A 12,793-nucleotide genomic window follows, 5' to 3' on the forward strand; every position below is an offset into this window, starting at 1 on the left:
GGCCTCTCACTGTTGTGGCCTCTCCCGTTGCGGAGCGCAGGCTCAGCTGCCATGGCTCACGGGCCCAGCCGCTCCGCGGCATGTGGGATCCCCCCGGACTGGGGCACGAACCCGTGTCCCGGGCATCGGCAGGCGGACTCCCAACCACTGCGCCACCAGGGAAGCCCTAGACTGTGTAATTTTAAAACTCCCTACAAACAAAAGTCCAGGACAGGATGCCTTCACCGGGGAATTCTACCAAACATACAAAGAAGAACTTATATCCATCCTTCTCAAACTCTTCCAAAAGATCGAAGAGGAGGGAACACTCCCAAAGTTGTTCTCACAGTCGTCCTTTGTTTGGTCTACACAATAATAATAATAACAAATATACTCTTACAAGTGATCAGGTGGAAAACTCATTTAACTTCTTACTGCACCTTAAGCTGTAGGTACTATTGTTCCTTCCATTTACAAAAGAGTAAATTGAGGCTCAAAGAGATGAGGAGTCTGACCTCAGGTCACACAGTCTGGGATTTGAAACCAGGCAGGCTGGCTGAAAAACCCTTGATATTTTTTTTAGAACTTTAAATTTTGTACTAATTTTAGACTTAGCAGAAAATTTGCAGATATGTTACAAAATTCCTGTGTCCTCACCGTGTTTCTCCTAACGTTAACATCTTGACATTTTAGAGTCCTGAGCCGTTGTTTTTCTGTAGGATATCACTCCTTTGAGGTTTATCTGATGTTTTCTCATGATTGGAGTTAAGTGAATTGGATTCTGGATTTTTCTGGCACGACTATCCTAGTGGGATATAGTGTCCTTCTCAGTGCATGGTATCAGAGGGTTTATGACACTGACATGGCTTATTGCTCTCACTGCTGACATTAACCTTCATTGCTTGGTTAAAGTGGTGCCTGCTGGGTTTCTCCACTGTAAAGCTTTTATTCTTTCTTTTGTAGTTAACAAATATCTCGGGGGGTCGGGGGTGGATTCCTTAAGGCTATGCAAATCAGGTTTCTCCTGAAATTTTTGCCCACTAATTTTAGCATTCATTGGTGGACCTCGTCTGCAAGAATTATTAGCATGGGGTTTGCCTAATGGTGATTTTGTTATTTTCTAATTCTCTTTCTTGTCTAATTGAAATTTTACTGTAAGGAAGGGCTGTTCCTCCCCACTCCATTTATTTATTTATTCAATTATTTCTTTATATCAGTATGGAGTTACTGATATATATTTTGTCCCCCGGATTAAATCCAATACTATTGCTATTTATTTTGTGACTCAGATTGTCCCTGATTTGGTCTTTTGATTTTCTTCAGATGGGCTTCTGGGTTCTTTCAACTCCCCCGCCAACCTCACTCCAACATCATGGTTTTTCTTGGTTTGTTTTTTTTTAAAAGGGATGACATTTATTCCTTTTCCAAATGTTGCAGTAAAACCAGGTGGAAAAGAATGGTTTTAGCAGTTAGAAAAAAAAAAAAGTACAAATCTGGGGTTTGGCCTTTAAAAATTGTCTACAACAATGGGAGGGGGTAAAAAAAAGACAAGAAGTTGTTTCACATTACATACCTCCCCCCCAACACCCCCAGAGCTTAATACTTGCTCACCAAGTCAAAAAAGAGACACAGCTGATTCACAAGCTGGAGGTTTGAATTTGAGTTAAGACATTTACAAAAACCTAGACAGGGGCAGTGTCCTCCCCAGCCCAGGCGCCACTAGACACAGCACAAGAGACTACAAACTCAACAGGGGAAGGCTGGACACTCAGGGTGTGGGAGTAGGCACCACCACATCTGGCTCAGGGATTTGGGGCGTAAACAAAGCCTACTTGGAAAAGAATTGGGGACGAAAACCAGCAACTGCCTTCTGCACAAGTGGGGACAGGGAAGGAGGCAGGGACAGGGGCAGGGGCATTTCACATCACTAACCTAACTTGGGAAACTGCAAGGGACCACGTTCAACTGGCCTTAAGAGGAAGACCAGATGGATGATGGGAGAATCCACAGGAGGGAGAGGAGGAGAGAGAACGTGGCTAGCGGACAACAGACCCTTCCTTTCTGAGCACAGGAAGGCAGCCAGGGCACCAGGTCCAGGCAGCGACCACAAGGACAGCACAGTTTTTGCAGCTTAGGGATCACCCATCTGCCCCCACCCAGATACTCACTCTGCTCACTCGCTGTAGGGCCACTCTCTGGCCAGAGGGAGTGGATGGTTGTGCGCCTGGGGCCCTGCCTCTTCCGTGTCTCCTTCCTTGGAGGCAGCACCAGCCTCAGCCCCTTTGGCCTGCGGCTCCTGGCTCTCAGGGGTGGCGGCAGCCTTCCCTGCCTAGGCAGTGCCTTCCTCGCTGCAGGCACCGACCTCCCCCTGCTCCGGCTCTTCCTCTGTGTGTGACGAGGCAGACGGATCACCCCACCCTCTTTCCGATTTCTCTTGAAGGACAGGCCACTCAATTTGAAAGCCTTTTTATAAAAAAATTATTTATTTTATTTATTTGTATTTGGCTGCGTTGGATCTTCGCTGCTGCGCGCGGGCTTTCTCTAGTTGCGGTGAGAGGGGATTCCTCTTCATTGCGGTGCGCGGCGCGGGCTTTCCGTTGCGGTGGCGTCGCTCTAGGCACGCGGGCTTCAATAGTTGTGGCTCGCGGGCTCTAGAGCGCAGGCTCAGTAGCTGTGGCACACGGGCTTAGTTGTTCCACAGCACGTGGGATCTTCCCGGACCAGGGCTCGAACTCGTGTCCCCTGCATTGGCAGGCGGAGTCTTAACCACTGCGCCACCAGGGAAGCCCCACAATCCCCTTTTGATGATACTGGAAAAACACTGTCCCCAGTGAGTGTGTCCCATGCTTATACTGCAGGTGGGTGGGGCAGTTCAGGGTGGATACATCAAAGGCAGCAAGAGGCTTCATCTGCATTACATCAGGAGACTGGAACTCCTTAGGGATCCTGCAACAGTGAGGCTAGCCACAACCCCTGGACTGGGTTGGGGACAGCCGGATCCTGCCATTGCATGGTCCTCTCTCACCCTCATCATGACTAGAATGTCACAGTTGTGGTGTCACTGTGACACTGTACCACATCCACCACTTGCCTAATGCTTTTAACCCTGATTGATAATCTTTGACTCCATGATTTTCTTAGGGCTTGGGAAACGGGGTGCTAACACTTCCATGCTCTCAAATGGAGAACACCTTCTATGGTGTTTTCTTCTGTACAGTTTTCCCTCCTCACCTGGGACAACTCCTTACTCTGAACCAAGTATTCACCAAGGCTGTAACATTGTATTTCTATTAAAAAGACATGAGACACTTTTGACAAAATGTGTCATTTATTACCTATGATCGGCAGATATATTGCTCATTTATTCTCTCCATGTTTAAAAAGAATTTCAAAATAACAAAATTATTATATACCCCATACAATTCAGGGTAGGGTTGGGCTCAGGGGACCGCTTCATTGTTCACAGGGTGGGCAGAACCCTCGGTCTCCAAACATTTTTTGTGCTAGTTTGACTTTCTGCTGTGAGTCCTGGTCCCAGTCTTGCTTGAAACCCCATGAGGTTAAGTTCACCACCCAAGGGGCCTGGAATTTTCCCAGCCATAGGGATGAGCTTCTAGTTCAGAGGTGAAAGAGGGCTTCTGGGGGATGGTGGAGCTCTCAGGATCCAGCATTTCCCTGTGCTCAACCGTGGGTTTCCATTCAGTAGAACAGGGTCTGCCTTAGAAAGCAGGAGAAACTTTCTTCTCGTAGTTTCCAAAACCCAAAGACGGGGCCCAGCAGGAACTTCGACTGGACCCAGGAGATCCCAGGATGCCAGGGCGCTACAAGCCCTTGATTACTGAGATGGCCCAGCCAATGGGCCCAGCTCCTGGAAGGCACGGTCAGGTAGTTTTGCAAGGACAGCCCACGACTAGGACAGACGGACCCTCACAATCACACTGGAGTTGGTAAAAGGGACTCCATATTGCTCGTTCCCGAACTCCAGGTTCGACACCCATTGTTCAAAAGACACAAAGCGAACGCCCTTCTTGAAGTTGGAGAACACATGGCTGCCCTACAGACAGAAAAAGGTAAGCCTCGTTGTGACATAGCCTTCCCCTCAAAAGCTGAGCTGGGGGCCTTCTAACAGGTGTATTTTCCATAGATGGCTGCAACAATGTCTCCAGTTCCACGTGTACTTCTAGAATCATGCCACTCCTCACCCAGGAGTGGAGTCTAATTTCCGTCCCCTTGAATCTATCTGGGTGGGTTTCCTTGTAACCCAGAGTGTGGTGGAAATGACGCTGAGTGACTTTTGCAAAGTGACTTCCAAGGCTGGGTCAGAAAGGCAATGCAGCTTCTGCTGGTTTCTCCTGAAACCTCGTGGTGGAGGCTCTTGAGCCACCGAGAAGCAGTCTGACTGCCCTGAAACCGCCATGCTGTGAGGAAGCCCAAACTAGACCAAGCAGAGAGATCCCAAGGCCAAGCTCTGAGATTAAACTAAGAGCTGCTTGGCCAGCCACCAGCTGCTGTATACACACTCACACCCCACCCTGCCATTCAGCTCCAGCCAGTGTCTGAAATGCAGCCACATGAGAGACCAGAGCCAGAAACTCCCAGCAGAACCCTACTCATAGAACCTATGAGAGGTGAGAAAATGACTGCTGTCAATATTAAGCCACTAAATTTGGGGGCAGTTTGTTATGCAGCAGTAGATCAGCGTAGGCCCTACCATCCTTTCCCCACAGAGACTGACCTCAAAGGGGACGCTCCTCCACCGCCGGATGGGAAAAGGATTCGAAGAGAAATGATGCAAGACAGCCTGGTTGACGTCTAGAATTTGCACAATTAGCTGATATATACGTATACGGTTAGTGCCTCTTTGTTCCATCCAGCTGTGGGAGAAGGGAAACCTTAAAGGCTGGACCTGTCGCCCATTCTCTTTGAGGGGCTGCCTCCCCCACCTGAATGGCCTTCCCATGTATACAATCCCAAAATGGTGCTGTGGTCCCCAGAATTAGCACCATTAGTGTCACTTGGGAGCTTGGCCCCTCTGCATACCCAATGAATCCATCTGTGCTAAATGTGCTCCCCAGCTGGTCTGCATGCACATTCAGGAGTAATGACCTAAAGCTGTGCTCTTCAAGGTACCTCCTCCCATATTATTTCTCATTCTATATTTCACTGGTAGCAGAAGATGTCATTTCCAATGTGTTCAATGGTGATGTTTTATCAGTCGTTTTAAAGGATCCAGGGGAATCTATCTATGGTAACAGAATTCAGGATGGTGGTACCCTTGTGTTGGAAGCGATGGGGAATGGGGCATGAGGGACGCTGAGGGTGGGGATTGCTGGCAACATCCTGTTCTTGGTGTAAGTGAAAGTGTTCAATTTGTCATAATTCATTGAATTTCACACTCAAGATATGTGCCTTTTTGATATTAGAAATTTTAAAATTTAAAAACAAGAGTAATTGGTTATATAAATACACAAAGAAGTAACTTTCTTTACAGAGACTTCACATCACTCCACTTATTAGACTTAGATGTCCATTCTACTCCCAGCTTTTGTCCTTATATAATAATATTATGTTCTTTGGACTTATCTTTCATGCTTTTCTGTGCCAGCCACACACACACAAAGAATATAATTAGACATTTAAAATTTTCTTGTGACCATAAAGCTCTAGGTGTCAACATCTTTTCTTTTAGATTATTACTTACTAGTGGTTCCAGTTATAGCTACAGATTGGAATCATCTTCATTCTTGAAAAGATATCGTATAGAAAAATTTTTTGGCCTGTCCAAAGCTGTGGTCTTTGCCCTCTGCTACTGGGATGTAATCTCTGGACACTTGGAATGTTATGTCTGACAGGAATAACCTTCTTTGCCTACAGACTTGGGTCATAGTGGACAGCCAGCCAGTGTGATTTGGTGGGAGCTGGCCACATCCATATAGATAGTCTATAATGGGGGCTAGCCGCTCCAGGAAAACCAACAATATGACTTACGATGAATCACGCAGTACCGGTTGACCTGGAGGCTGAGATGATACACATGATAAAGCCCCTATAAACTCAGGCCAGCTTCCCTGGTTGGCAATATTCCATGCATACTGTCACCCATGGATGCCAGCAGAGTCAGGTGTCCTGACTCCACGGGGAGCGAGAGGGCAATGGAAGTCTGGTGTTGGACGCTTCCCCTGGATGCTGCCCTGTGATCTTCCCATGGCTAATTTTAGTCTGTATCTTTTCCCTGTAATAGGAGTTTTCATTCAGTTCTATGTATTTCTAGTCAATTACTGAGTCTGTGGGTGGTTTTGGAATTGTGCCCTCTAACGTTGCAGTTGGCTCTAAACTTCTCAAAGATATTGATGCCTGACTCTCTCACCCCAGACACTCCAATTTAATGAATATGATGTGTGACCCAGGCATCAAGAGTTTTCAGTGTTCCTGGGTGATGTATGGCAAAATTGGGAATCACGGATTATTACAATGAAAAGCTACATCATTGCTCTAAGCGACACAAAGGTGCTTCAATAATTTATAAATGATTAAGTGAAAAACAGAAGTTTACTGTAAATATATCTCCTAATGAGGTGCGTTTTCGGGGTGGGGTTCGCGAGGGGAGTTTAAGATGTCTTGATTGAAACTGACTGTGGTAAGGCTGAAATTTCAAATGGTCACTTTGCCTGTCTCCCCAGACAGAGGTCTTTACATCTGTGGACCATACATCTTAGTGAGGGGCTTTTTTTTTTTTTTTTTCTGTAAAACTGGAGGGATGAGAGATAGGAATTGGGAAAGCATAACCAATGATGCTCCCACCATGGATGTGATCTGTAGCTGATGAATTTGAAAACAGGGAACATACAAGTGTAGAGAATTTGTAATTTGCCTCCCTTAAAATTATCTGGGTCATGTATCCCTTGGAAAGTCTTCGTGGACCTCAGTTTCAAGACCATCATACAGTGCACAAGAGTCAGACAAGTATGAGCCTCCTGCCAGGTCTTGCCAAGCCCTAGCTGTGCCACCAGGGGAAGTCACCTCCCTTTCTGAACTTCTCAATTTGAGGTCTTAAAATACACTTTCCCACAGGATCAAGGATCACGAAGGGTGCTAAAACAGCTCAAACTTCAGAGCATTGGCTTCGTGCTTGCCGTCAGTCAGCAGAAGGGCAGTTTTTATCATCACACTCACCAGGCAGAGACACAGATCTCAATCTTTCCACTGTCCAGGAGTTCTGGCCAGAAACCCTCCTCCTCCAGGTCCAACACTTCCTTCTTTTGAAACCACCTAAGAAAGAGGAAGGTCAAGAGAACAGGCGAGTACTCACCCCCACAGCCCTGGCCCTTGGGGAATGGGGAGGGACATTTACCTGTAACCAGGTAGGTAACAGGCAGGTAGGAAGTGGACATCACAAGGAGTTGCAGTCCAGCCGTCTCCACCGCTCAGCATAGGCTGTTTCTGGAAGCCATCTGTTAAGTAAAAAATTTTGTGCCCAAATTCTTCCAACCTGTCAGCTCAGGTATAAGTCCCAGGGGTTTCCCCTGTGGTCCATCGCCGCCCCGCCCTCCAAACCCTAGAGGTCGGTCGCAGGCCTCTGCACCCTCGCACCGGGTCACAGGAGGACCCCTTTCCTGGGCTCCCCACCTAGGCCCCTGGGGTTCCGGAGGAGGTTGCGTCCTATGGGTCTGCGCTCGCAGAAGCGGCCCAGGACGCAGGGCCTGGGGTCGTCGGCGGCGGGCAGGCAGGTGCTGACGATGCGCCACAGGGCGGCGTGTTTCCGGGCCAGGATGCTCAGCCACAGGGCCTGGCAGTCCACCAGGTCGCGCCAGCGCCGGCACACCCGGCGGCAGCGCCCGAGCAGCACGTGAGGGGGCACGTGGCTCAGCACCATCTCGAGCAGCTCCGTGGGCAGCTGGCCCAGACCCAGCGGCTCCTCGGGTTCCTGCTCTAGCAAGGAGATCCCGACAGGCTGGGCCCTGGAGGAGGTCTTCTCGCCAGGCTCCGCTGCGACTGCGGGACAACCAGTGCCAAGATGTCAGAGACCTGCAGCCTCCGTCAGTCCCGCCCCTGCCAGCCACACCCCAAGACTGTCAGCCCCCAAACCCCGTCAACCGCCTCCCCAACCTCACCACCCCCAGTCTTGTCCTCAAGTCCCCAGACTCCCAACCTGTCCTTGCCGGGCTCCCATCCCCTCCCCTCTCCACCATGCGCCCCAAACACAGCCCTGGACAGCCAACCGGCTCTGGGGCTGCACGGACCCCTGAGTCCTACCCTGCATCTCAGCCAGCGCTCCTCCTGGGTGGGCCATCACCTTGCTTCACGTGCCCTTATCTCTTCCTCTCCCCTTTTAATTCACCCGCCCCTCCCTTCTTAATAGCCAGCACCACCCTGCGGCCCCATCCTCCCTCTAACTGCCAGTCTCTGAGCGCCACTCCCTTCTCACTGACCTGCACCCTCCTCCCTCTGCTTCGCGCGATTTACAGGCCAGCACCTCCCGTCCCGTCCCCGCCTCCAGTAATCTCCAGACACCCTCTCCTTTGGGCTGTATTCAAATCCCGAGGAAACTACCAAACAGAATCCGCAGAAGAGGGAGGGAGTAGGAACGCCAGGACCCAGAGTCTCTCGCTCTTCGTTCGCCCCAGTGGCCCCTTGGAGGGTCCCTAACCAGGCTGTAAAGCCCTTGGTGCTGAACAACTCCTGTTATTCAGTCAGGCCTCCGGACGGGAGGCCTCATATTGTTGCCGAAATATCGGCTTACCTGTGCACCGAGGCCGAACAGAAATACGGAGACAGGGATTTTAGGAAGAGAGGGATAGCTTTATTATTCGGCCAGGCAGAAGGGAAGACACAGCAGGCTAGCGCCTCAAGAACTGTGGGAATCCTTGAGAATTGGAGATTTTATATGTGGGACTCGAAGTCCGGGGTATATGATAAGGATCAAAGTAGTGAAGGTCTTGCGTTCTTCCTTTCCTTTGCATTATTTCAAAACAGTCAGAGCTGGCGTCAGGCCGCGCGATAATTGGGGTCCGGCAGCCTGGTAATTGCGTCCGTTTGCCTCCGGTTTATTGGCTGCTGACCTTGTCTCTGAAATGCAAAAACTCTAAGAGGTGATTTGTTACAAGGGGCGTATAGAATATAAGTGCCGCGACCTAATAAGGTTAGGGAGTGAGGGGCGCGGGATGTAACTCACACAGCGTTAGGGGTGATAGGTGCCGAATGTAAATTACATAGTGTCAGGGAGTGAGGTTGGCTTTGTAAGGTACAAATCTAGTTACTACAGATTAGTGACAGTTGAAGTAAAACAAGGAGTGATTAACTCTTCCCGGCCAGGTTTTGTTTCTTCTCTAGCCTGTTTGCTGTTCCCTTTATTTTCCTTGTTCTCAGGGGAGGGAAAACTTCATTTCTATTTTTGCTGCAACAATATTCCTTAGTTCCTGTAAAAATTCCTATCACATTTAAGGATCCAGCATCACTAACTCAGAGATCATTGCACAGGAGAAAGCAGGCTCCAGCAGGATCTAAATGCATTTCTGACTCCCTAAATGAGTGCTGTAACCAGTAATAACCCCAGCCAAACTTCAGGGAGCCTCTTACTACCAGTCAGGGTAGCAACCCCCTGAGGGAGATATTGCTGTGTCCCTACTTCCCAGGTGAGAAAACTGAGGCCAAGTGACCTGCCCAAGCTCACACAGCTAGTAGGTGACAGAGCTGGGATTTGCACCTAACCAGGCTGCATCTAGAATCCTTGCTTTTAATCTGTATACCAACTCTACCCAATAAAAATAAAATGTGTGCTACACATATAATTTTTCAGTATCAGCAAGTAAAACCAGACATGGTTTCTTGCCCACATGGAACTTACCTTCAAGGGGGAGAGACATGGTAAACAGGAGACAGAATAAGCAAGTTATATACTGTTGGGGAAATCATTAAAAATAAAATCTGCCAACCCCCAACATTCTCTTCACAATTGTAGAAAAGATTCAGAGTTTCATTATGGAATAAACATTAAATCAGACTGTAATTCACATGGGCCATGATGAGCAGTGGATGTGACATGGAAATTGTGTAGTGTGTAGTGTAGGTGATCAGTGCTCTGGGAAACAGAGCAGGCAAGGGGAAAAGGGCCATAAGCAATCTGGGTGGGGAGATCCTGAATTCTGAGAGATGGATTGACTATTACACGGGCCAAATTTCTTTTCGATACATACACTGTCAATAAAATTATTACTATTGAGGTTTTCCAACATATCCCAAAGTGGAATAGTGTAAGGAGCTCCAGCAGTTAACTCCCGAACCAATCTGGTCTCATCTCTACTCCCACCCACTTGCTCCTCCAGGCAATTTGAAGAAAATCTTAGAAACCACACCCTGCTGCCCATAGCAGTACTTTTTTTTTTTGGCCATGCTGCAGAATGTAAATTGGTGCAGCCAATATGGAAAACATTATGAAGTTTCCTCAAAAACTAAAAATAGAGTTGCCATATGATCTTGCAATCCCACTCCTGGGCATATATCCAGAGAAAACTATAATTCCAAAAGATACATACACCCCAGTGTTCATTGCAGCACTATTTACAATAGCCAAGACATGGAACCAACCTAAATGTCCGTCCACAGATGGACAGATAAAGGATAAAGATGTGGTACGTATATACAATGGAATACTACTCAGCCATAAAAAAGAATGAAATAATGCCATTTACAGCAACATGGATGGACCTAGAGATTATCATACTAAGTGAAGTAAGTCAGAAAGAGAAAGATAAATACCGTATGATATCAGTTATATATGGAATCTAAAATATGACACAAATGAACTTATCTATGAAGTAGAAACAGACTCACAGGTATAGAGAACAGACTTGTGGTTGCCAAGGGAGAGGGGGTTGGGGGAGGGAAGGATTGGGAGTTTGGGATTAGCAAATGCAAACTATTTAATCTAGAATGCGTAAACAACAAAGTCCTACTGTATAGCCCAGAGAACTGTACTTAGTGTTCTGTGATAAGCCATATGGCTAAACAAACAAACAATAAAACCCCAAGAAGAAAGGAGTAACAATCACAATAAATCCGTGTTAGTGAGATCGTGGTGTGATGAAATAATATGTATATTTTGAGGCAGGACAAGAGAAATTAAAAATAAAATTCTCTCCGTGTGCTTTTTTGGGCCTCCTCTGTCCCTCCCTAATGCAACGTGTGCCTGCATTATGCAATCAACCAGAGCTTCTCAAAGATGGCAGTGCCTGCTCAATTGTAAAGATCATTTTTTCCCCTTTCTTCTGAAGGTTCACAATGTACCTTCCTGAAGGATAGAATTCTTTCCCAGCTCTGTGGGGGTCATGGTGACTTACTACTCATTTTGTATATTCTTACCTGGACTAGGTATCCTTGGTGAACTTGATGTAAAATATCATATGTCATTTTGTTGTACAATCCTTTGTCTAGAAAATGTATATGACTGTACCTTCGACTTCTAACAGGCAGAATGGTTCTCAGAGCTTTCTGAGAATCTGCTTCCAGCATTATAACCCTGTTTGGCTTGAAGAAAATTCCCTTTTTTTTTCTTTTTTAACTTGAGAGTTTATTGAATTTTCATCGACATTTTCTTGGTGTAGTCTGCAGGATATTGGAGACACCCACTAAAGGACACCAGGAGCCCCCCACCGTGAAACTTTGAGCCCCACCAGCTTCTCGGTATTCCTCAGGTGCTTCTCAAAGTTCTCCTGATATCCGGACATCATTGCTTAAATGCTGTCCTGAATTTTACTCCTGAAATTTATCTTTTTCTTGGGACTTGGAGTCCTGAAGGGGTTCAGGTACATTTCCTAGGCAAGGACCTAGGGGGAAATCTGGAGCGAATTGGGTTGTCTTGTCCTTTTTTAAAATTTGGCTTAGGGCTTCCCTGGTGGCGCAGTGGTTGAGAGTCCGCCTGCCGATGCAGGGGACACGGGTTCGTGCCCCAGTCCGGGAGATATCCCACATGCCGCGGAGCGGCTAGGCCCGTGAGCCATGGCCACTGAGCCTGCGCGTCCAGAGCCTGTGCTCCGCGGCGGGAGAGGCCACAACAGTGAGAGGCCCACGTACCGCAAAAAAAAAAAAATAATAATTTGGCTTAAATTGGGAAGATTATGTGTATATGGTCTGAACCAACTGTTTGCTAGTGAAATGAGCCTGCACAGCTCTGAAGGAAAAGGGTCAACTGCTCCTTCTGGCCATGAGGTGGTCTGAGGTGACTGAGAACCTAGGGGAAGTGTCTGAGGATCAATCCTCGTGACCTGTAGCAGTCCCACAGAGGATCCCACTACAATCATTAAGTAAATTCTGCTTGTCATCGGGGCATAATAAAGGTTGATCATGTAGTGCCCTGAGCACCCCTGGCAGTTTTAGACCACTGGAGGGAGAAACTGAGACAGGTAAGAGAGTCGAACCAACCCAAGGATAGAACACCCTTGGTGAGCTAGACTCAGAAGCAGCACGCATTCGCTCCATCACAACCGCCCTCAGAACGTTGTTCAGATCATATCTGAATTAGGCTGCCAAATTAATAATGGGAAACCATGCCTCAAAGGCCAAACAGCTCCTGGATGGGCAGCCACTAGCGGGAACTCTGCCTGGTTTCATGTACAATTGGAACAAAGCCAATGCTCGAAAGCACTTATCTTAACTCTTAAATGGCCAGCGGGGAGCTCTTTTCAATTTTAGAGAAAGTCAGCTTGAAAAAACACCTTTTCAAAGTTCTGACCCCAAGAGAATGAAAGTATTCCTAGGAGGGACTTCCCTGTTGGTCCAGTGGTTAAGACTCCACGGTCCCACTGCTTGGGGGCATAGG

The 12,793-nt window shown here is 47.6% G+C and overlaps 1 protein-coding gene across 1 annotated transcript; it reads right to left on the reverse strand.

Moving 5' to 3' along the window:
• Positions 1 to 3,889: 3,889 nt before the first annotated feature.
• On the reverse strand, positions 3,890 to 9,842 carry LOC103079525 (F-box only protein 27-like). The gene is made up of 4 exons (XM_007464693.1): positions 9,824 to 9,842; positions 7,578 to 7,971; positions 7,153 to 7,248; positions 3,890 to 4,028 (listed from the first exon to the last, which is right to left on the reverse strand). Exons 1-4 carry the CDS (start codon positions 9,840 to 9,842, stop codon positions 3,890 to 3,892), a joined length of 648 nt encoding a protein of 215 aa, XP_007464755.1.
• Between the last annotated feature and the right edge of the window lie 2,951 nt (positions 9,843 to 12,793).

This window comes from Lipotes vexillifer, unplaced genomic scaffold (assembly GCF_000442215.2).
Source record: "Lipotes vexillifer unplaced genomic scaffold, Lipotes_vexillifer_v1.1 scaffold1815, whole genome shotgun sequence".
NCBI classification, from domain to species: domain Eukaryota; kingdom Metazoa; phylum Chordata; class Mammalia; order Artiodactyla; family Lipotidae; genus Lipotes; species Lipotes vexillifer.

Coding starts and splice junctions, on each gene's coding strand:
- LOC103079525 (XM_007464693.1), bottom strand. Junction 7,249..7,577: donor CCCAGGAAAGGGGTCCTCCT/GTGACCCGGTGC, acceptor CCTCTTTCTTAG/GTGGTTTCAAAAGAAGGAAG. Junction 4,029..7,152: donor GAGATCTGTGTCTCTGCCTG/GTGAGTGTGATG, acceptor TCTGTAGGGCAG/CCATGTGTTCTCCAACTTCA.